This window comes from Prunus dulcis, chromosome 1 (genome assembly GCF_902201215.1).
Source record: "Prunus dulcis chromosome 1, ALMONDv2, whole genome shotgun sequence".
Classification (NCBI taxonomy): Eukaryota; Viridiplantae; Streptophyta; class Magnoliopsida; order Rosales; family Rosaceae; genus Prunus; species Prunus dulcis.
The window spans coordinates 43,310,555-43,334,279 of record NC_047650.1 but is presented as its reverse complement, the minus strand read 5'-3'; the positions used below and the strand labels follow the sequence as shown (position 1 = coordinate 43,334,279).

Sequence of the window (23,725 nt, the reverse complement as noted above, 5' to 3'; positions counted from 1 at the left end):
AAAAATTACCCCTTTACAATTGACTGTCAATTTCTAATAATTAGCTGGATGTCAATCCGGATGCTAGTTAAATATGTACATTTAAGCCATAATCTTGCCCAAATTAAGAAACATGAGAGAGATGTGAACACCATATATGTTGAGTCTTCTAAATTGGAATCTGTTTCTCTTTGGAAAATTCTTTTTAGTGCACAGTAAAGGATAAAGAGTAAAACAAACCGCCTTCACCAGAATGATGCATACATATATGGATTTTCATGAGTTGGTTGTTTATGCAGTTCTTCTAGCTTAACCCTCAAATTAAGACCAAGTCATCATTTTTATTCTTTTTCTCTCCCAAATCCAAAAAAATCAATCCAATGGTCAGAAATAAAGACTCCATGATTCTTACCATGTTCAATTGCTCATTCTCAGTCAATTATTTATTTGTATGATTTCCTTTGAAGATTCTGAAAATGAATGCATTACAAGGTTTCATATAATACCATAGTTACCTTTATGAATGGGAACGTCAACCTATTAACAATTCCTTTTCTTCTTCAACAATTCATTTCTTACAACTTTTTCCTTTCTCTTTGTGTCTTAGAATACTAGGGATGAACTAATCATTCTCTCTCTCTCTCTCTCTCTCTCTCTCTCTCTCTCTCTCTCTCTCTCTCTGTGTTGTTAATCTCATGAAGTGTACATATGATCAAAACTGATGAAGAAGAGGCTGCAGGTTTTAATGGAGAAATCTTCGATTGCAGTAAAGTGCCATAGTCAACTCTGGTTTGTCCTAATAGCTTCATTTCTTTTTGTCTTCATATTGCTTTTATCAGACTATTCTGCTCTAAGTGCCGGACGAAATACACAAGGGGTCACCTATTTTATCAGCAACTTTGCAAATGTAATTGTCAACCAAGACCATTCTAGCTCTCCTCCTCATCATGATCATACTACTCCAACATCATCATCATCCAATGAAAGCAAGAGTTGGCTGACCCTTAACGTCACAAATTCAACTACTACAGCAAACAATAATACTGTCAAGTCTGTGGTGATCAACAATCCACCAGTACAACCTATGTCTAGTGAGATTGGGAAGAAAAACTCTGATTCTGATTCGTGCTCGGGTCGATATATTTATGTTTATAATCTTCCTAAGAGGTTCAACCAGGACTTGCTCAAAAATTGCCATTCACTTCAGAGATGGACTGATATGTGCCCCTACATATCAAACAAGGGACTTGGTCCTAGAATTAAGAATTCTAAAAAGCAGCTAGTTGGAAATGGTTGGTTTGCTACAAACCAGTTTTTATTGGAAGTTATTTTTCACAACAGGATGAAGCAGTACAAGTGTTTAACCAACGATTCATCATTGGCCTCTGCTGTCTTTGTACCCTTTTATCCTGGCCTTGATGTGGGACGATACCTCTGGGACTATAACATATCAGTGAGAGATGCTTCTCCTCTAGAATTTGTGAAGTGGCTTTCACATAGGCCGGAATGGAAAAAAATGTGGGGAAGAGACCATTTCTTAGTTGGAGGAAGGATTGCTTGGGATTTCAGGAGGCAAACAGACAAGGACTCTGCTTGGGGTTCCAAGCTTATGTTCTTACCTGAAGCCAAGAACATGACATTGTTGTCGATCGAATCCAGCTGCTGGAACAATGAGCAGGCAATACCATACCCAACATACTTCCATCCCTCCAAGGACAGTGAGGTGTTTGAGTGGCAGAGAAGAATGAGAAAGAGGAAAAGGCGGCACCTCTTCTCCTTTGCTGGTGCTCCAAGACCCGATTTGAAAGATAGTATCAGGGACATGATTATAAACCAATGCCAATCTTCAACCTCATGCAAACTTGTAGGCTGCCACCGTGGTGCAAACAAGTGTGATGACCCCCTAAATGTGATGAAGGTATTTGAAGCATCAGTTTTTTGCTTGCAGCCTTCGGGGGACTCGTACACGCGGAGATCAACGTTTGATTCCATCTTGGCAGGCTGCATTCCAGTTTTCTTCCATCCCGGTTCGGCTTATGTGCAGTACTTGTGGCATTTCCCCAACACCCCATCCAAATACTCTGTGTTCATATCAGAAAAAGATATCAGGGACCAAAAGGTGATGATCAATGAGACATTGCATAGAATTCCCAAGCGTCAAGTATCAGAAATGAGAGAGGAGGTCATAAGGTTGATCCCAAGGGTAATATATGCAGATCCAAGAGCACCAAGATTGGAGACAGTTGAAGATGCATTTGACATAGCAGTTAAGGGAGTGCTTGACAGAGTAGAGAGAATTAGGAGGGAGATGAAAGAGGGTAAGGATCCTGGTATTGCTTTTCCAGAACTAAACACTACAAAATTTGATATGCCTGGTCCTGGGAGAGAGAGAAAATTGAGGAGCTTTAGACAACACAAGTAAGAGTAGATTAATATCTTGTATTTGCAGTTGCAGCAACAATTTTTTTGTTTTCATTTGAATCATCAGAACCCTATATACCAATGTGCAAGATTTTTATTTTATTTTATTCTCTCAAATATGTGTTTGTGGGTTAAATTTTTTTTTTTTTTTTAACAATGTACATATTCGATTTGTTTATGGTAAATTTGGTTTTGACCAATGATTATTGTCAACTTTGGTTCAAATTTTGAGACCCCATTTGAAGTGTTATCTTCTCCATGAGTAAATTCATATCCACTCTTCACATGTTCAAAACCATTATGAGAGTGAGCAATTGGTCCAAAGTGGCAACAACAATGGAAGATATAGTTCAGACCAAAACATGGAAAATATAGTTGGCAAAATTTCGAGGCCTGCATAAGAAGGTGATGAAAAATTTCAGCCGCGCAGCTTTACCATGGTAATTTTTTTTTTTAACAGTATAGCCAGGAGGCTATACTTGTTTCAACCCGTGGGCATAGAGATGGCAACGGGCCGGGTAGGGGCCGGGTATGACAATACCATCCCCGTCCCCGCTCTCCATCCCCGCCCCCATCCCCGAACCAATCTCGTTTAATAGGTTTCGGGGAATCCCCGTCCCCGTTCCCGTCGGGGGACTATTCCCCATACCCGCCCCGAATCCCCGATTTTTTTTGCACAAAAAATATTTATCATATATTTTAATATTAAGTTTCATATTAAATTATCATTCAACACATCCAAATTAACTATAAAGTTCAACTCAACTATTCAAAATCACATCAATATGAAATTCTAGAAAAGATTAGGAAGAATTAGGAGAGAGAGGTTAACTTAGGGTTAAACATAAATATTATAATTATATATTTATTTATTTAAATATAAACATATATATTTTCGGGTCGGATTCGGGGATGGGGACACCAATACCATCCCCTCCCCATACCCGTCGGGGATTTTTTAAGTTCGGGGATCCCCATACCCGATAACCATTTGGCCCCGAAATCTCCCCCCATTAGGGTCGGGGACCCGACGGGGACCCGCCCCCGCGGGGATTTTTGCCATCCCTACGTGGGCACCTAATCACTGGGTCCTTTTGTCCCTCAATAGTCTAGCCGAGAGGTTGTACTCTCGCGTATTTTTCAAAATCGTATAGCCGGTCGGCTATACTTGTTTTCACACGTGGTCGCTTTGGCGCTAGCGGGCGCTTTTTGTTTGTAAATAGTATAGCCGCGCGGCTATAGTCGGGTATTTTTTTTCCCCAAAAAGAGTACAGCCGGGCCGCGTTACGTTGAAAAAAGAGTACAGCTTGCGGCTATACCTATTTTGACATGTGGGCACCTAGGCGGGTCCCTTTTTCCCTATAAATAGTATAGCCGAACGGCTATACTCTACCGTATTTTCCAAAATAGTATAGCCGTGCGGCGGTAGTCGGTATTTTAAAAAAAAAATTGGTATAGCCGCACGGCTATACCGCTTTGCCGGATCTTTCTTAATTTATAAATAGTATAGCCGCACGGCTATACGAGGGACATTTTTGTTTTCTCTCAAAATCTTATAGCCGTGCGGCTTACTCGAGTTTTTATTTATTTTATTTTTTTAAGAAATAGTATAGCGAGCGGAAATTGAATACACAACTCGGAAGTGTAAATTAGTTCAAATACGACAACTCTATATTTTAATATTTTAAATGGTACTTTATTATATTTAGAAGAAAATAGAAAAGTTATTGGACGTGTCAAGAGAAAATTGAATATCCAAGATATTATCTTGGTGGCGCGGTGGGCTTAAATTGGGCCGGATGCTAGGCTGGATTGAAATATGACCCGACCCATAAACGGTTATGGTCATTTTCATTCGCAACAAAAACCCTAGCCAGCATTCCCTATATTGTCTCTTGCTCTCTCACTCATTTGCATCACTTGTGCTCTGACGGAAGAACGCTCCGCCTCACAGGTCTCTCTCTCGTTCTCTTTCTTTTTCTGTGAGTTGAATTTCTAGAGAAAAAATTTATCTTCTCTATGTTTTTTATTGTTATCAATTACTGAACAGAAGACTTCAATTTTGGCTTTGCATGTTTCAGATCTCAAGTCAGAGCGAAACGTTTTTCCGCAAAAGCCATGGCTCTGGTGAGTTTGTTTCTTTGGGCGTTTTAATGTGAATTGTCTCTGCTTTTACTGCAGTTCATATCTTATCGTTAGAGTGATCGATTTATGTTTGGTTTCATCTTAAAAGTTCTTAATTCTAAGATCATCTGTGTTTTGTTTTTCCCCTTGATGTTGGATACAAGTCAATTTTGAATCTTCTTAGTTGGATTTGTTTTCTGATAGTATTGATGGAATATTAAAAATAATATTATAAACCCATGTGAACACATGCAATTTTGGGGTTTTGTTTTTCTTTTTGTCACTGAATTTGAGTCTGTTACAGTTTATCTTATCCTCTGTGGAAGTAGCTTGATATGCTATTGATTTCCGCTATTTGTCATCAGTAACAATTTTCTGGTCTTCCTTTACTAATAGATCTGTATGATCTACTTTGTAGGTCTTGCATGCAGGGAAGACAAACAAAAATGCTTTCAAGACCCTCATAGTTGCAGAGTACACTGGTGTAAAAGTTGAACTTGCACCTGATTTTGAGATGGGTGTCACCAACAAGACTCCTGAATATTTGAAGTTAAACCCTATTGGGAAGGTAGACTGTTGTGTGATTTCTATTTACTAAATTAAATGCTGGTTTGGGTTTATGTTTTAATGGTTCTATGATATAATTCTAGGTTCCCCTGCTGGTAACACCTGATGGTCCCATCTTTGAGAGTAACGCCATTGCACGTTATGGTAAGGTTATACTGTTTATCTAATTACGTTTATAAAATCTTATTGGTGTACTGTAAATTAACTTTGTTTATGTCTGGCTTCAGTTGCTCGCTTGAAGGCTGACAATCCTCTTATTGGTTCTTCTCTGATTGATTATGTAAGCAACTCTATTTCTCTCTTTTGTTTTTTTGTGTGTAAACCTCGAGGCTCAAGTGCAATTTTTTTTAATGTGTTTTAATTTGTCTCAATCCTGATGAGTGAACCTGCTTGTGATGCTTCTGCCCTTTGTTATGCTTACTATTATATGTTATTTATTAGGCCCATATCGAGCAATGGATTGATTTTGGATCATTGGAGATTGATGCTAACATAATTAGCTGGTTTAGACCAAGATTCGGATCTGCTGTGTACCTTCCTCCAGTAAGTTACATATTCTTGAACTTGTTTTCTGATGTTGGATCATGCGCCTATTTTGTTTATTCTTTTAAGACAGTTGATCATGTAAAATAGAGACAAGAATAGACCTATATTTGTCTTTAGTAGTAGGGCAACAGAGTAGAGATTAATGGATTATGTTAATTATTTTTTCACTATGCTAGTTGGACTTTGTAAGGCCTTTAGCAAGGGATCCAGTTAGGTGTGAAAGTCAGAAAATGCAATCATGTTATCTCCCTTGGTCTAAATGGACCATTAAAATCTAAAGGCACACATGTGACTAAATTGGTGTGTGAATTCTTTTTCTCTGATATAATGACCTGATTCACAGTCTAGATAATCTAGTTTTTTATGATCCCCCATGCGTTCCTGCTGCCTTGATGGTTCATTGGAGTCTGTCTACTTTGCTTTTTTATGAATTCTGATGGAGTCTGTTTGGCGTTTAATTTTTATGTTTTCTATTTAGGCTGAGGAAGCTGCGATTTCTGCTTTAAAGAGAGCGCTAGGTGCCTTGAATACCCATCTTGCTTCGAACACATACCTAGTTGGGCATTTTGTAACCCTTGCTGACATTATTGTCACATGCAATTTGTTGATTGGGTTCACCAAGCTCATGACAAAGAGCTTCACTTCGGAATTCCCCCATGTTGAGAGATACTTCTGGACCCTGGTCAATCAACCAAACTTCAAAGAGGTATTGGGTGATGTCAAGCAGACTGAATCTGTTCCACCTGTTCCATCCGCAAAGAAGCCTTCCCAGCCCAAAGAAACTAAATCCAAGGCCAAGGAGGAGCCCAAGAAAGAAGCCAAAAAGGAGCCAGCAAAACCCAAAGCAGAAGCTGCTGAGGAAGTGGAAGAGGCACCAAAGCCAAAACCCAAGAATCCTCTTGATCTGCTGCCCCCAAGCAGTATGGTATTGGATGACTGGAAGAGACTTTACTCTAACACAAAGACCAACTTCCGTGAGGTTGCTATTAAAGGTAATTATCTCAATGCTTGGTTATTGTCATCACACTTAAACATTCAGTGGTGTTAGGTGATCCACACAAGCCAGGCTTGGCTGCTCCAACTGATATTGTCATGGACCATTTCTGTCGCATATATTACTTTTGGAGTACTCTGTTTGGATTATGTTCTCAAAATTTAGAAACATTGATATAATTTGGTTTGTTTGCCGTTGGCTCCTCTTTGGAATGTAAGAAGTCCTAAACATCAGTTGGGTTTGTTAACCTAGAATGGATATTTATATCCTTGTTTGCTTGCTTTTTTGCAGGATTCTGGGACATGTACGATCCTGAGGGATATTCACTTTGGTTCTGTGAGTACAAGTACAATGATGAAAATACTGTATCCTTTGTGACACTGAACAAGGTCGGTGGATTTCTTCAGCGCATGGATCTGGCCCGCAAGTATGCTTTTGGGAAGATGCTAGTGATAGGCTCAGAGCCACCATTTAAGGTGAAGGGGTTGTGGCTCTTCCGTGGGCAAGAAATTCCTCCATTTGTGATGGAGGAGTGCTATGACATGGAGCTCTACAATTGGACAAAGGTTGACCTGTCAGATGAAAACCAGAAGGAGCGTGTCAACCAGATGATTGAAGACCAGGAGCCTTTTGAGGGCGAGGTTCTGTTGGATGCCAAGTGCTTTAAGTGAAATATCTAATCCCTTACTGCAAGGGTGTGTTTTTGGTCTGTCCATCTTTTTTTGTTAGGGTTCGATTCCGTGGTCGATTTTAGACAGTTAAGTCTTTGGTGTCTTTGAGTGACAAGTATAATTTATAATCCATGTTTTTGCAGTTTGATTTTGGAGAATGGTTTAGACATTTAAAATGCTATATGATACAATCTTTTCATCAGATGTATGCTTATTTTCCCATCAATGTTTCCTTTTTTGGATATGGTAAACCATGAACTTACGAAAACGTGTATTTTACCCGTGTCTTTGTGAACGTGTACGAGAAACGTAACTTGCATGTATAATAAAGTGGAGACGAGTAGCTGGGCGTGGGGAATGTTGCCATCAATAAGCTTTCAACCAAATCAAGAAGTACATGCCTATGAGTCGACTCTATGATATGAGAAAATTATAATTCAAATTTGTAAATAATCACAATTATGCGAGAATTTCTAAAGTGCTAACATTTTTTCCATGCCTATATAGTATATAGCGAGAGTGATATGAAAAAATTGCGCAGATCACACTTGGACTATAGCAAGGAGTTTCAAAAAAAAGCAATTTTCCTCTTATGAAAAAAATTCCATCAAAGCTAGCGCAAGTGAACTTATTATTTTGAAATGGGTGGTTTCGTCACTTGAAGACCCCAAAACGAGGGTGGAATTCGAAATATGGAGAACATGCGGACAATACTAGAAAAAGGCTTTCGTAATTATTCAAGTTTCGAAAATGAAAAGATTTCAAAAAAGAACAAAAGAGAAAAAAACACGCAAAGCGTGGTAGCGTGAAAGGAGAGCGATCTCTCCAAAGAGAACCTTGACAGACAGAGAGAGAGAGAGAGAGAGAGAGGGAAAGTTTCACAGAGACTTCTGGAGAGATGAGTGAAATTTGTGGCTGCAGATCGTTGAGTTTGTTTGTATTATTGGCTTCAATTTCTCTACAATTCATCCCAGGTTGGGCTTCTGAAATCTCTCTTCAATTTTAAAATTATTAAACTTTACATTCCATTCCATTTTTTTGCGCATCAATATTTCTGTATCATGCTTTAATTTATATATGTATTCTATATAGCAAGCGTAATTATTTTTCTTTATTCAATTGTTCTGTCAGTTTTTTTTATAATTCTATTGAAATTCTCTTTGAAGTTGCTTTCTGGGTCCGTTTCAGATCACTTATTTCAAATGTTTGGTTTCTGATAAAACTAGAAAGAAAGAAAGTTCCAAATTTGTTTTTGTTCTTTGTCTTGTTTGTTATTATTAAATAGCTAAAAACCCACCTGATGCAAACCCAACGTAGTCATTATTTGAAGTGTAATGTGTATGTGGATTATCTAGTTTTGTGGAATCCAAGTACTATATCTGGATTTTGGAATGGTAGTATTTGCAATCGTAATAGAAATCTATGGTTGAGTGTAGTGGCTTAAAAACTTTTGGAAAATGAAAAAATAAACTAAATATGTTGCAACATCCAAATGTTTAAGTGCTTGCTTTGGTGTCTGCAAATTAATTATGTTTTAAGATTCTTGGCGTTGAAGCATCCTGTAAGCATTATACGATCAAATTGATGTGCTATTACTTCAAGTCTTAAAAACCAAACTTACCGTAGACTAGGTGATATTATCAAGGAATGATATATGATGCCTTTTTTGATGATATGATATGATTAATTGTTTCTCATGTTAACAAGACGAGATCTTTTATCTCTGGGACCTTTTATTTCAGGATTTTCTGATGATTCATCGAGTTCCAAAAATGAGAAAAAAGCTGTGACGCATTCTACTTCCAGTCACACTGGATCTACGTTGGCCATCATATTCCTTGGACTTGTAGTAGTTGCATTGTTCTCCTTTTTCCTTTTCAAGCTATGGCAAAAGAAGAAACGAGAAGAACAGTATGCCCGTCTTTTGAAGTTGTTTGAAGAGGATGATGAACTTGAACTTGAACTTGGTCTTCGGGATTGAAAAACTTGGAGTTAATTAAAGTCATGGTGTGCCTCCTATCTTTTTGTTTTCAGCTTCTCAATGTGCAAAGTGTCATTTCTTTATTTTCAAAATTGGTTTAGGGACCTCACTATATGGTAATTGACATCAATAATGCAAACATTGCATGAGTAATTTTTTTTTTTCTCTAACAGGCTTTAAGATCTTATCAATTTTTCAAACTATCCTACAGTTTGAGATCTTATCAGTTTCCAAACTATCCTACAGGCTTTCCTTTGATTTCCCTTTAGAATCTAGGGACCTATGATGTTTAGAGTATCATCAGTTCTTTGGTTGTTGTGAGGGGCCTGTACCTCTTTTCTGTTTGCATCACTTATTTACCATATTTGTGTACTGAATATGGATGATTTGGTTTATTTTGGTACCCCTGGGTGTTATGCGGAATCATATACAAACTCTCAAAATAAATTTTTTTATCACAAGTTCAATTAAACTTGTTGAATACTTGTGCACACATGTTGGCATAACTTGAATGCTATTATGTTTACTTCTTTCCCTTTTTTTTTTCATTTTTCTTTTGAGGACTAAAGTGTGAGGGCATGCTTGTTTGTTTGATGCGACTATTCTTATTGCGTACCAAAATGTGTGCAAGTATTTATATCTTTCTTGGTGCATCCCTTTCTTACTGTATCCTGGTTTTTAAGTTTGGAAAGTTGGTATCAATGCCTCGTATTGTCTCCATATCCTGGTTTTTAAGTTTTGGGTATCTTTGTTTTGCAGGCTTGAATGGCTTTTGTATTTGAAAAACTCACTCCCATAACCAGGACTGCAGTTTGGTGTCCAGGGTTGAGGTTAGATAATTTCTGTCAATTGTGACATTTGTAATCTTATCATCAAATGTAATTTTTTTTCTTCTCACTTTTCTGTTTTGTTTTTTTAATATGATTTCATACGATATGTGAGCTAAGGAAAGAATATTATTTTGTATGAATGCTGACCTTGAATTTTGAATTCACATGTTTGACTAACATCATAGTCCTGACAAGTTGTTTGAATCTTGATATAATTTTGAGATGACTTTAAGTCGTATAAGTCATTGAAGCCATCTGCTTTTCATTGGCTGGCATGAATAAGATGACATAAACTTTGTGCTTGATACAAATATTTTTCTATCTTTCTGCCTTATGTAGTGTGATATTTCCTAACACATGTTGTGTAAGCGTGCGTGGGTGTAGAAAAAAGGAAAGCAACTTCAATTATTTTGAGAGTAAATCAAGGATAGTGTATTGTATTTGGTAGATGATGCTTCTGGTGTGGGAACCATTCTCTTGCACATTTTGTTGGGGACACCTGCAAGACCTATTGACAAAAGTACAGTTGAGTTTATTGAGGCTAAGCTATCACATGCAAGCCAATTTGTTCTTTATTTGAGTAAAGTTTTACTAATTTTTAATGTCTTAATAAGACGTCATTGTTATGAAAAGCAGGCATGAAATTATACTGTTTTATGCATCTGTGTTCAAGATGGTTAACTATTTAACGGTTCAGTGTGGAGGTTGTTTGAAAATGATGAGTAGTACAATTTGCCAGTCCAGGACGTCTTTCTTAATTGGAAAACTATTGATCGGAGATTTTGAAGACTGTTATTCCTAGTTATCTTGACCTAGATAGTAGGATCACTTTTAATGTTTAAAGTTCGTTTTCTTTTGATCATTTTATGATTTCCATAATGAGCCTTTTTACTTTCAGAAGAAATTTGATATTACAATATTTCAGGAAAATCTTTTATTTTTTGGATGAGTTACCAGCACACACTAATTTCATGTTTTCTCTTTCCGTGTGATCATTTTGTGATTTCCATATTGTGTTCTTGTAGAGGAAATGAATATTACGCAGCTTAGAGCCGCATATTTAATTTGCAGACATTTTTGGAGCAGTTATGCATGTTTTTAGCAATAAGTTTTTGTATTATATCTGTTCTTTACCCAAATTTTTGGGCTTCTTATGCAACCTATACTTTTTGAATCATCATTCGATTGAGCTTCATGAACAGATTGTAGGTTTTTGCTATCTTAGTTTGGAAGTGATCTATGGATGTCTTTATAGCTCTTTCAAAACGATCTTGTTCTGTTTTTGCATGCTGTCTGATCATAAGAGTAGATTCGTATGGCAAAGATGGTTATCAGAGCTTATGTTCGTCTGTGCTCTATTTTGACAGTGCAACAAATGCTGACAAGTGCTTCAAAGTTTTGGAGTACATAATTGTACTGACTGTTACCTTCTCTTCTTTCATCTGGCTGATTCAGTCTCTCCCTCTCAATACTCATATGGCAAAGATCAATTTAAATAAACTTATATTGCCTATTGCCTTGCCTTTTAAAGTAAATGAAAGGTGCCTTAGCAAAGCGAGCTGACTGATTTAACTTTTTACATTCATTTTCTTCTTCTATTTGGCTTGAAAACTCTTGGAAATGATAAGATCAACAACACTTCATTTTGGTGCTGAAAGATGTGAGACTCTCGGGAGATGATTCTTGGCTGTCTTTAAACTTTTTGAACTCTGTTTTTTCTATTCGGCCTGAAAACCCCCAAAAGTTAAAAGATCAACACTTTTGATCCGTGGCCTTATAGGAAAGTAGTGTTGAAGCTTTGAGATGCGTTGAGCATTTATAAATGTATTATTGTGTTTTGCGATTATCCTTGTTGGGATGTTTTACAACGATTAATATGCAATTCATTTCAATTACCGATGAGTATGAACCATTCATCAGTCATGGCAGCTGCAGAATCAAAGAAAATTTTACATTTTAACAAGATAGCAAAAACAAAAAACCCATCTTTACTCTTTTTTTTAATTTTTTTTATGAGCAAGAGAATATACTCATGTAAAACAACAATAAAATTTAGCATTTGTCTATAAACAATAATAAGCTAAGGGGCTTTAAGCTACAATAAGCTTTAGCATTTGCCTACAAGCTGCTGGAAGATGATAGAAAAATCAAAGGGGAGCCTATAAGCTATGGGGCTATAAGCTACAATAACTAAAGAATAATGTGTTGGCTATCAATGGGATAACACATGAAAGAATATATTACTGCACGTAGAAGTATGTTGCACAGAACTAATGCTGCGGTTGAACCCTATGAGATGCCAAACAAAGAGCCCAAAATTAGTTCATCAGTTTGTCAACACAGCTTGTCACGGTATTGGAAGTCAAAATTATCAAGATGCCACAAGGTCTTCGACGAGTCAGACGCTACTGTTTCAGTGATCAAAACAATTAATCATGTTTATACGAGTTATCTTCCTGTTTTGGCTCGTTTCATTCCTGTACTGTTAAATGGTGACATGCTAGGGCTTATACTTGGGCTCATACTCGGACTCTCTTCCCTCAATGTACCGTTTAGCATAGCCAATTCTCTAAGCTGTTGCTTCTTATAGTGATCGAAGGACTCGTCCTGCAAGACACAGGTTACAAGTGGTCCAAGAAAATGATGAATTAAGAGTTAAAACTCCATGATTAATCCTATTCATACCACAGGCTTCAGAAGGTTTTCTAGTATTGCCACTGCATGATCCAATCGCGCATTGATTATATCCTCAGGAAATTCAGCCTCCACCAATACATGCAATGGCTCATTAAGATGTTCATATCCAGGCTTTTCTTTTAATTTCTCTTCCTGAAGGAAAAATAGAAGGCATGCAGAATAAGAAAAAGTGCAAATATGCAAGGAGCCGAATGATATCAAATAAATCGAGAACTTGACAAGGATCCATGACCATTTTCAAACAAAATAACTCTTAAGGATACTAATTCATGTGTTGAAGGACACATGACCATATCACGTGTATATTATCATTGGTAAAACAATTACATTCCAACTTATTCGGTAACCTTAATACAAAAAAGCAGTATCATTTCTAGGACTACATCAGACTATTACTCACATGATATTTCATTTACTTTATAATAATAAACATATAAATGGAAAATAAACAAATTATTTTATAGTTGTGGAAGTTTGATCCAAAACTCCACTTGGTTTTTTTGGATATTCCCACTTGACATTTTTTTACAGCAAAATGGATGGAATTCAGAAAACTGGACATCAAGGGCCACATTGCCAGTTTTTATAAAATTTAAGACTGTAATTGGCTGATAAAAGAGCTCGAGGGTAAATTGAATGTGATAGTTCAGAGACCAAAACGGCAATTTACCCAAACAAGGAATTAGTGCTAAATAACTAATTGGTTGATTAAGACTCCCATATTTGAAAACTTCAGAGCATAGTTCGCATAAAATATGTAAGAAGGAAACAAACATTGCCATATATAAAATTGAGAAGAGGTCAAAATGAACAAAAACATAAGTTATCTATGAAAATAGTTGTGAAGAGCCAAGCTCCAACGTGCAATCAGAGAAGAGAACAACAATATATTTTGTATAATAAATCAAATGGTAACTGTAAAAATGAATATAACTGGGTACATTTAAGACTTAATTTTTCATGCAACCATGCCAACTAATCTGCTCCAACCTAATCACATGGTGAATACCAAGAAAATTTTTGTAAACAAAGAAAAAAGACTGCAATACCTTTACAGAATCCTTCACAGAGCCCCGACCTCGGATGTAAACCCTACACTCTGTCATCGCTTCAACTCTTTTTAAGGAATTCCCACGTGGTCCCAAAATTCTGCCAACAAAATTGTACTGCAAACCTTGGAGTCAGAAGTTGTTAACTAAAAGAAAAAGGTCAAAATCAACTCTACAAATCATATACCCCTTGCTTACATGTGGATATTTGTCCACTGGAACGTCAAGTCTAATTACTCTCTTTACAACAGGAGTGGTTGGAATTCCTTGCACCCCAGGCCAGCCCATAGAAGGAGATTGAAACGGGGCCATTCTCTGTATATGTCCATTTTCCTACATGAGACAATGTAGCACAGATGAGGTTTCATACATACAAACCACACAAGACATAAGCAAAACCTAAACTCTCTTCCCACCAAGTCATACTCCATGAAAGAGTGTTTTATTTAACTATGGGCTTGTGACGCGCATGCACATGTGCATAAAGGTGTAAGTAATTGCTCCATTCTCCAATTTGTGGCAAAAAGAATGACACTAAGCAGGTGATTGAACTACAAACGGTAGAGTAGAATCAACAATATCATATTGGAATTTGGTTTGGACGGCCACCAAAACACTACCAAAATGGACCATGGTTGTGACATAAAGTCATGTGAGCTTGTGAAACATGCATAAATGAAAATAAATAAATACGTATTGCATACAGTACACTCATTTTATCCTATTACATCCTACCAAACAATAAAGGTAACACCGTCATGCACACAAGCAAATATGAATAGTTACAGAATGGTCAAAAATGAAGTCAAGAAACAACAAAAATGGTCAAAAAGAACGTAAAACAAATTACAAAATATGCATCAACGATATCTAAAACTAACATTACCTCCATTTGCATTCCTGGCCATCCCTCCAAATCCATTGGTCTACCATTTGCGTTTTGACTTAATGTCCTAAATGGACTCTCATGCTCAAGTCTTTCATGATCTACAAGAGTTTGATTGAAGCCTGACACCCGTCTGATTTCTGTGGTGGCATTACAGAACAAATTATGCTTGAGCAAGAAAATCAGAACATTGACACTAGTCTAAACATGGCTAAGCATTTTACAACAGCTCCCAACCAACGCACTACATTGATTATATGAGCACACCGTGTACTATAAATTTTCCAATAGATGTTTGTATAGAGAAGAAACTACAGTTACCACCCCCTGAAAACCCTTTTCAAGGACTCAGTAGAGAAACTATAATAATTGGAAATTTTAAGTATAAGATGTTTTACAGCTTAATATCATCCAGGCAAAAGATATCTTTACTCTAGTGTTCCTTCTAATCTTTTGTGAATACACCATTTGGTATCATTACTTGTCGAAAACGCATCAACACCATAGACAGAACATAGATTTTTCATTTATTGACAAGTATGGGTTGGAACAAACATATCCAAGAGCAAATGTCCAACTTCAGCACACATGTCAGGTACTCAAACCCAAACTGATGTCACAGGACATGAATGACTATACATACATGAAAAACCTGTACTGAACAATAACTTGTTTATGAGTTAACTAAAACCCTTTTTAAATTTAAAAAAAGAAATCAGCCAAAGCTTATTGCCAACTACAAAAGAATGTTGTTTGTTCACAAGACAGAGAACAAGACTTAGAAGTTGGCTACATAGGAGCAAAACAGAAGATAGAGTTTCTATTACCGTGATTTAGAAGTCTGCTACATAGGGGCAAAATTTGCATGAATGGTCCCAACTTTTGCTTCTCTGCTAGTAGTTCAGCCAAATATCTGCCATTATACCAGCCAAATCATGTGTCAATTCCTAGCACGTGCAGTTTCTTTATGGTCCCAACATGAAGGTGTGCAAGCGAACTGGTCTAAATGTATCAGTTTTTTCTTTTCTTTTTTTTTTCTTTTTTTGGGGATGAGAGACATAAAATTTTATTGATTGAGTTAAAAGTACAAACATCATTACAATAGACAAGATGTCCATTGGAAGCCAAATCCTAACAAAAGGCACAGAACTCTAAAATGACTAAACTGCCTTCTACATAACAGAAGCCATCATATCACTGAAAAAAAATAGCAACAGAAACAATGGAATTTCCCTAATCTCTGAAGAGTCTAAAGCCCACAAAGAATATCAAAATTCAACTTTGCCACCTAAGAACTCCAATTCCTCCCAAATGCCAAAAATCTTTCTAACCACACCAACCAAATCATCACAATCACACCAAATCTGTCTAAGACCTCTCCGCTTAAACTTTCCTCATTACAATTGCAAAACAACTGGTAAAACCCAAATTTACCTCAACAATGTCCACCACAACTCTAATGCGATCAGGCAATGAAGAAACAAATGGTCAGTATTTTCTGCCATTCACTTGCACATTAGACAACCAGTGAAGAGGGGCAAGCATCAGGCCTCCAGCCATTTCCCAAGTTGAGCCTCATTTTTTCATTACTCAATTCCCCAGATAAGAAAGTTTGCTTCAAACCTTCCATTTACGTCAAGAGCAGTTTGAGTTCCAATTACAAAGTCACTTGGACACTGTTTCTTTAAATATTTACCTATTTCTTTCTGTATTCTCTTTCCTACTTGAAACGCAAAAAACAAAGCAGGTGAGCAGGACAGTAGGTCTCAAACTACATCTCACCTGCCATGCCAACAACACTTCTCCACTAAAGAGCACACTCCCACTGAAGAATGAGTCGTTTTCTTTTTTCTATTTTCTATGAGTCGTTTTCTTTTTTCTATTTTCTTTTTAATCTTGGATTCAATATGTGGAAATATATAGCTATGTATGATCTGAAAACAGCAGAAGTGAAGTGAAATAAGAACTTGTGTGGTTTGATCTCAATAGGCAACCACTCAAAATTAGACCAGGATTTGCCCGCCATTTGAAGCATACCAATGTTAACAAGTGCCAGAGGAATTTCTTTGTTCCATTTTGACCATATGGATCTATTTGCGGCATTTTAGAGAAAAAAAAACTATCTAGTAAGTCTGAAAAGTCTGCAGAAATAATCTCCCAAACATATGAAACAAAGTACACAAAAAAATTTCTTACACAATAAAGCAATTAACCAAATATCTTATTCATGGCATTTCAGAAAAATTGTTTAACTTTACAAAAAGTCTGAAATGCCTAAAGAAACATATCTACAAAACACAATCTTTTTTTTTCTTGAACAATAAAGGAAAATGACCATATAGATATTAAGATTAGCATTTCATAAAATGGTCATGTAAACTATTTCTAGAAACTCATGGAGTACAATTAAGGATTTGAAATTCATAGCATAATACAATCTCAATCCCACCAGGTAACAAATGAAAGATTAAAGATTGAAATCCAAGTACATCAGAAAAACATAGGACAGCCACATATATGGGATAAACGCATAAGTCTTGAAAATTAAAATGCATAGGCCAGCCACCTCTATATAATATGATAAAAGCACCAGACGCACTGACGGCAAACATGAAGTATGGAACCACCAACTACACATACCAATCAAAACGCATTAAAAAGACACCAAAAGAAGATTGAATTAAAACTTAAGCGCTGGACTGAAAAGACTGACCTTTCTCGATCTACAGGGAGAGAAGACCTGTGTGGAGAAGCATGGACTCCAGGAGGTGGGTACTGGAAGTAACTCCCAGAGGGAATTCTCTCTCCCATCACACAAGAACTACTGTATATGTGAAAGAAACCAAAAATTAACATAACCCCTTAAAAAATAAAAAATAAACCACCCAATTTGACATAAAATTATGCAACTTAAAGGAGAAAACCCAGTTGAAAAACCACCAATAAAGTAAATATCTTGACAAGCGAATAGAATCCGCTCTGATGAAAACACACAGCATACCAATAGAACAAAACAGAACCCAGCAAGAAAAGAACAATCAATATATATATATATATATAGAGAGAGAGAGAGAGAGAGAGAGAGAGAGAGAGAGAGAGAGAGAGAGAGAGACTTAACGGATGGAAAGGAGAGAGGAGGAGGGAGGTGGGGGCAGAGATATTCAAATCTATTCTGCCCCTTATTGGAAGTGGGAGTGATGCGAGAGTGAACAGAGAGACAAAATCCCTACTACAGCATGAGTCTCATGGAAGCTCTTGCTGTATTTATACTCAATCAAATCACTCCTTTTAATATATATTGTTTTTCTGGACGGGAGGGGTTCATCATTCGGCCTGTGAGCCCATGGGCCTATGGGAGCCCTTCAAGTCCATTAAGGAAAAGCTCAGCCCGGTTCGTTGTGACCCATGAAAACCCAGCCTGATTCACATGCCAACAACCTGAGCCTCCGAATTCCTTCAGGTTGTGAGACACATTAAAATTCAATATAAGTCCCAAAAATACAAATAAAGAAAATAAAAAAATTAGAAAAATTAGAGGGAGGGGTCAAAAGAACTTATTAGATGACGGTTTTATTCGGTTTTATGGTAACAAAATTGTATCTTCACAACTAATTAACGATATTTCGTAGTTTGACATTCAAAAAACGACGATTTTTTACTATCGTCTATTGCATTTTTCTTGAGTAGTATAAACTCAAATTCTTCTTTATGGAGCATTTTCCCGTGTAACCAAGTTGTTTGCACAAATTATGTAACATGGATTGAAGAGAAACCTAGTTGGCTGACCCGTGTTCTTGCTGAAGATGTTAGTTTCATTATTTGTGAATTGACATCTCTTTCCCTTCTTAAAAGAAAGGGTTATTCGTAGCAATGATCTCTCAACTATACTCAATGTTACACTTTGGTCACTCAACTCAAACATTAGTTGCAAAGGTTACTCAATTGGGTGTTGTGTTGCACCATTAGTCTCTACCATCAAGTTTGTGACTTTTTCTGTTTAAAATGATGACATGACAAGCATCTCTTAGATTATTGGTGGGCAAATGTAACTTTTCAATTATGATTATTTGTAGCAATGATCTCTCAACTATACTCAGAGTTACATTTTGGTCACTCAACTCTAAAAAATAGTTATAGAGGTCACTCAATTAGGAGTTGTGTTGCACCATTAGTCCCTACCGTTAGAGAGACTTGACGGTACGGACTAATGGTGCAACACAACACCTAATTGAGTGACCTCTACAACTAATATTTGAGTTGAGTGACCAAAGTGTAACTTCGAGTGTAGTTGAGGGACCATTACTACAAATAACCCTAAAAGAAAAAAAAAAAAGAATGTTTTATTAGTGTCCATTAGCATGCTAAACACGTCTATTTGTCCTGTTGTCTTGTTGTCCTGTCTTGAAAGAATCCTATCACAGAGAGAGAGAGACCCAGTTAATCATATACAAAAAATTTCACAATTGAGAATCTAGGAGTAATGACTATATATGATATTCTTATATAAATCTGGAGAAACCGTCTCTAAAGAAAAATTGTGAAAAAACAATTAATATAGAAAATATGTATATATTTTTTTACAGGAATATAACTAGAAAGAAACTATAACATTTGTATTACAATGATCCACTGATTCACTCACGAGTCACTTCTTCAAGCCTAAAAGCAATTTCCTTCTCGTCCACCAAACCTTTGTTAAGCTACTCAAACCGTTGCCTTAGCTCGGCCTGCGCATTGAACAAGCCTTCCTTTTCTGCCTTCCTTGTCTTCCTCAACCCAGCCACATCCCGTGCACCATCTCCACAAGCTTATTGATCACCTTTCGCTTGAATACGTCGATCTGAACTCCAGAAAACGACCTGATACTTCCATAAAGGGACGGCGAGTACGCCTTTTAGGGATCGCAAGGCGGGTAGGAGTAACCGACCCTCGCTAAATTGCCGAGAAGGAATGACCAGGGCTAGGGTTTGGACTGAGTTCGGGATTAGGATTAGGCCTATGCATAGAGAAGAAATGTGAGTCTTGACCAAAGACAGCTCTGAGACTCTCAGTGAGCTCGACAAGATTGGCACTTGGGTCAACCCAATTGTGCGGATAAGGCCTTCTCCAACCTATGAGAGGCTAAACCCAAATTTTCCCCCTCCAAAAATTAACTATTCCGGACTCAATTTGTTTTTTCTTCCAACCCTCTGGACTCAAATTTAAGTCCACAACTTTATTAAATTGTTTAAGAATGGTTTAAGTTTAATTTTTTTTTTTTAAGGGATAAATTTTCTTTGTTCAATCTTTTTAAATAACTTCATAATTAAAATTTTTGAACAATTTGACCTAAAAAAATTGAAATTCCACAAATATAATTTGACTTAAATAAAATATTATTTTGGCTATTGGATTTAAATTTCAGCCGTTGGATCTTTTTTTTTTTTTTACCATTTAAATAGTTTAGATTTAATTTAGATCGTTGATTTAAATTACATTTAGAATAAAAATAAAGATAAACCAAATTCAATTGTACAAGCAGACAAACAGCAGCTTGACAAGTGGCTGGACTGACAAGACCCGCCCCGGAATTCTCAAAAATCAGAGCGAATCCCGTCATGTTACTGACATCCCCCCCGATGTCGGGCCCACATACTAAGGATCGAGACTTTCTACCAAAAATTTTGGCAGAGTCTCCCCTGTAAATTGAACATTTCCCCCAAAAATTCAACTTGCTCAAAATTCACAGTTTAAGGTACCCAACCAGCAGCATGCTTTAAAGCAAATAAACAGTTTACAACAAAGGCCTCGGGCCTCAAAGATCAAACTCTAGCAAGGGCGATAACAGAGCATATCTAAGGAATTTAAATACAACAAAAACAAAGTTCAAGGGAAACAGAATGAAGGAATCCTACGAAGGTTCAAGGCTCGTGAGCACACGATCCGGCTCAGCTGCGAAGCTCAGTCGACTACTGGCTGAGGGCGCAAAACAGAAAAATGTGAGTGGACAAAAATAAAGTTCAGTTCAGTATAAACCAACATAATATAACCCCACTGTTTAATAAACCAAGCAAGAAATCCGAATGCATCCCAAATCATCAAAATCAAATAAATATTTATATATGTCAAAACCAAACCAATGTCGGATGCCAAGTCCGAAATCCAAACAGAACACTAAACAAACCCACCAATTAAATATTATAAGTCCCAAACTAAACTCTCGAAAGCGTACCCATTGGCACGACCGGCAAGGAAGTATCCTCATCGAAAAACTAGAATGAATGAATAGTTATATACATATGTAAATATATATATATAATATAAGAGATATATATACATATATAATAATAATATAAATATGACCAACACCTAGTTGTATCGGGGAAACAATCTAACCGGGGGATTGTTTGACTAGTCACCATGGCAGAGTCCCCATGAAGAGTCCTCAATTCACCATGTAACTAGGGAACGAGCCGTCCAACCGGGGACTAACTCTCAGCCAGCACGTACAGTCGATACCCTCAAAACTCGTACGTCTGTGACCAGCCCCGGGTTCCGACATTTCCCTTCAAGGATGCCCCGGGTTCCGACATTTCCAAGTATCTCAAGTTTTCGTATCCAAGTTCCAAATCTGGGGAGGTACATAGGGTAGTGCTTATAGCACTCCAAACTGACATTCTATACTCATCACTTTCCAAAATCTCATCTCAACAACCCAAGTACCCCACACATAGCCAAACATATATATAAATTCTCAAAATCCATATATACATACTCAAGATACTCAAATATGTCAAAACCCAAAATATATTACCAATACTTTGTGAAAATAAAGAATTTAACTATTAAATATAACATGCATTTCAATAACTATTTAATTCATATGCATAAAATTCTCAATATAAAACCATGCTTATAAGTTGAAAACAAAGTCCACTCACAAGTAGTCCCACACTGCCTGACCCTGAGAGGGTCCCGCCTGCTGCTTATGCGTGGTCGGAGTACCTATTTCAGAATACGAATACGAGATTAATACAAAGTGTTTCGAACGAGAACTTGAATTAAAATCCTAATTTTTTGGGTTTCTAGCTAGTGTACGAGGAACGGAACAATCTGGAAATTCCTAAGAGTTCCACAAGGTTTAAGACACATGTCCCGTAAGTTTGGTCCGAAAAGGACGGTTAGATCGCAGATCGCTCACGATCGGACGGTTAGATCGCAGATCGCTCACGATCGGACGGTTATCGAAAAATCTTCAAACTTTAAATTATTGAATCGGAACATTCGCGGCTCCGATTCACGATCCGTGAAGTCCTACACCATCCTAGGAATATCTAGAACAACATATTTTAATTGGGAAACGATCCAACGGTCAGAACCTATAGAACCAAGATATCGCACAATATGCGAAAATCCGTTCGATAGTCAAACGATGTCCGAATTGAGATCCACGAAATCCTACGTACTCGTGACAACCAGGAGATCGCATTGGGACAATAATGCCCCTCTGCTACAATGCCCACACGCCGAAACACGCGCAGGCAGCTTGAGGGTGTCCAAAGCGATAAAGCTTCGCCGGAAAATCTCCAAACTACAAGCCACCCTCCCGGCTACAGGTTCTACTCGACGAGTGGAACACTTTATTCAACTACACCCAAGTCCAATTCGGACGGCAAGTGGTCGGAATCGGGGTCGGAAACTCACGGTTTAACCCGAAACTTCACGGCTTCGATCCGGCGACCACCGTCACCATTGTCGTCGCACAACCTAGGAAATAGCTAGAAGGGGAGGAGAGCTACTTGTTCCAAGGGACGCCGCAGCTCGCGATGGCCGGAAATGTCGCCGATGACGTCAGCAGTTTTGGCTGGTTTTCACGTTGTTGCCATCGCCGTTTGCTGGTTTTTCGATCGGAGAAAGGGGGTGGGCTGGGTAGAGGTGGAAGAGAGGAAGCTTTGCAAGAAACAGCACCTGAAATGGAGGTCGGACTGCGAAGTTCTCGCCGTCAGAAATTCTGGAGAAAAATCAAAGCGGGGAGGGGGGTTCAGCTGAGAGAGAGAGAGAGAGAGAGAGAGAGAGAGAGAGAGAATCTGGTTTTTAAAAATCAACTTTGAAATATTTACAGTTTTGCCATTGTCGATGTTTTGATCGTAACTTCTTCGTTACAACTCCGAATCGAGCCCACTACGTGTCTACGGACTCAACTCAATACGATCTACCCAAAAATACCAGTTATTGCTCCAAACTCTTTCCGGGTAAGAAAATGACCAAAATACTCCTACCTCAAGGGTAAATTCGAAAAGTCGAAAATTAATTAACTTGAGAAATTTAATTGAGGAATTTAATTTAGAGTCGGGGTGTTACATGGACAAGCAGCCAAACAGTAACAATCCAGAAAGTCAGCTGGGACCCACGTCAGATGTTGTGCACATGAAGCTGTTTTAGGTGCAGTGGGCTCCGTTGAATAGTGTTGGGTCCATGCAATACTTGGACCCATATTTGGATCCAAATTTAGGTTTTCCTAAATTTTGGGTCCTTCATTTTCTTGAGTTGGGAGAAGTTTTGGGCAATATTTTGGGTTTAGGTCATTGGGTTGGAGATGGCCTAAGGGACGGAAACCAAACCAAAGGGGTTGGCGTAGGCGTGAAGGCGCTTGATGACCATGTCGCACATGGGGTTGATGTAGATGCATGTCGAGTGATGGGGGTAGGACTCCGTGAGCCAAATGATGACAGGGATGTTGTAGGTGACGTTGTGAAATGACATGGGGATGGTGCTGTCGGCCTAGAAGAGGTTGACTGAACGACCGTCGTTGTGGGTGAACTTTGCTGTTTTGGGGTTGAGGCAAGGGTACTTAGAGGTGAGAGAGATGAGGTGCATGCGGATGAGGCATTTGGTGTCTTCGGAGTAAAGGAGGGCAGAGGGGCCTCACTGCCAGAGGACTGAGCTCTGGAACTGAATCAGTTGCGGGTTCTCTGGGGTTGAACCGGCCGCCGAAACCATA

The 23,725-nt window shown here is 37.8% G+C and overlaps 4 protein-coding genes across 7 annotated transcripts; 3 read left to right on the top strand and 1 right to left on the bottom strand.

Annotated features, from left to right (window-relative positions):
- The first annotated feature begins 712 nt into the window (after positions 1 to 712).
- On the top strand, positions 713 to 2,401 carry LOC117620400 (probable xyloglucan galactosyltransferase GT14). Its single transcript, XM_034350585.1, has one exon. It carries the CDS (start codon positions 725 to 727, stop codon positions 2,399 to 2,401), a length of 1,677 nt encoding a protein of 558 aa, XP_034206476.1. The 5' UTR covers positions 713 to 724.
- Positions 2,402 to 4,233: 1,832 nt separating this feature from the next.
- Positions 4,234 to 7,514, top strand: LOC117626601 (elongation factor 1-gamma). 2 transcript variants are annotated; one of them, XM_034358357.1, is made up of 8 exons: positions 4,234 to 4,354; positions 4,482 to 4,527; positions 4,943 to 5,092; positions 5,175 to 5,235; positions 5,319 to 5,371; positions 5,533 to 5,634; positions 6,116 to 6,629; positions 6,923 to 7,514. In XM_034358357.1, exons 2-8 carry the CDS (start codon positions 4,519 to 4,521, stop codon positions 7,300 to 7,302), a joined length of 1,269 nt encoding a protein of 422 aa, XP_034214248.1. In that variant the 5' UTR covers positions 4,234 to 4,354; positions 4,482 to 4,518; the 3' UTR covers positions 7,303 to 7,514. The 2 variants fall into 2 exon arrangements, with proteins under 2 accessions (XP_034214248.1, XP_034214257.1); XM_034358366.1 differs by having other exon boundaries at positions 4,240 to 4,382.
- Positions 7,515 to 8,065: 551 nt separating this feature from the next.
- LOC117630451 lies at positions 8,066 to 11,770 on the top strand. Of its 2 annotated transcripts, XR_004586206.1 has the most exons (4): positions 8,066 to 8,276; positions 9,045 to 9,309; positions 10,043 to 10,113; positions 11,481 to 11,770. XR_004586206.1 is itself a non-coding variant. In XM_034363173.1 (3 exons), the coding sequence occupies exons 1-2, from the start codon at positions 8,201 to 8,203 to the stop codon at positions 9,281 to 9,283; spliced, it is 315 nt and encodes a 104-aa protein (XP_034219064.1). In that variant the 5' UTR covers positions 8,066 to 8,200; the 3' UTR covers positions 9,284 to 9,309; positions 10,043 to 10,290. The 2 variants fall into 2 exon arrangements, 1 of the variants encoding a protein (XP_034219064.1); XM_034363173.1 differs by lacking the exon at positions 11,481 to 11,770 and having other exon boundaries at positions 10,043 to 10,290.
- A 312-nt stretch (positions 11,771 to 12,082) lies between these two features.
- LOC117630436 (KH domain-containing protein At1g09660/At1g09670) lies at positions 12,083 to 17,995 on the bottom strand. 2 transcript variants are annotated; one of them, XM_034363163.1, is made up of 8 exons: positions 17,859 to 17,995; positions 17,459 to 17,569; positions 15,573 to 15,658; positions 14,746 to 14,885; positions 14,058 to 14,192; positions 13,860 to 13,976; positions 12,799 to 12,942; positions 12,083 to 12,720 (listed from the first exon to the last, which is right to left on the bottom strand). In XM_034363163.1, exons 2-8 carry the CDS (start codon positions 17,554 to 17,556, stop codon positions 12,562 to 12,564), a joined length of 879 nt encoding a protein of 292 aa, XP_034219054.1. In that variant the 5' UTR covers positions 17,557 to 17,569; positions 17,859 to 17,995; the 3' UTR covers positions 12,083 to 12,561. The 2 variants fall into 2 exon arrangements, with proteins under 2 accessions (XP_034219054.1, XP_034219050.1); XM_034363159.1 differs by having other exon boundaries at positions 17,864 to 17,995.
- Positions 17,996 to 23,725: the final 5,730 nt, after the last annotated feature.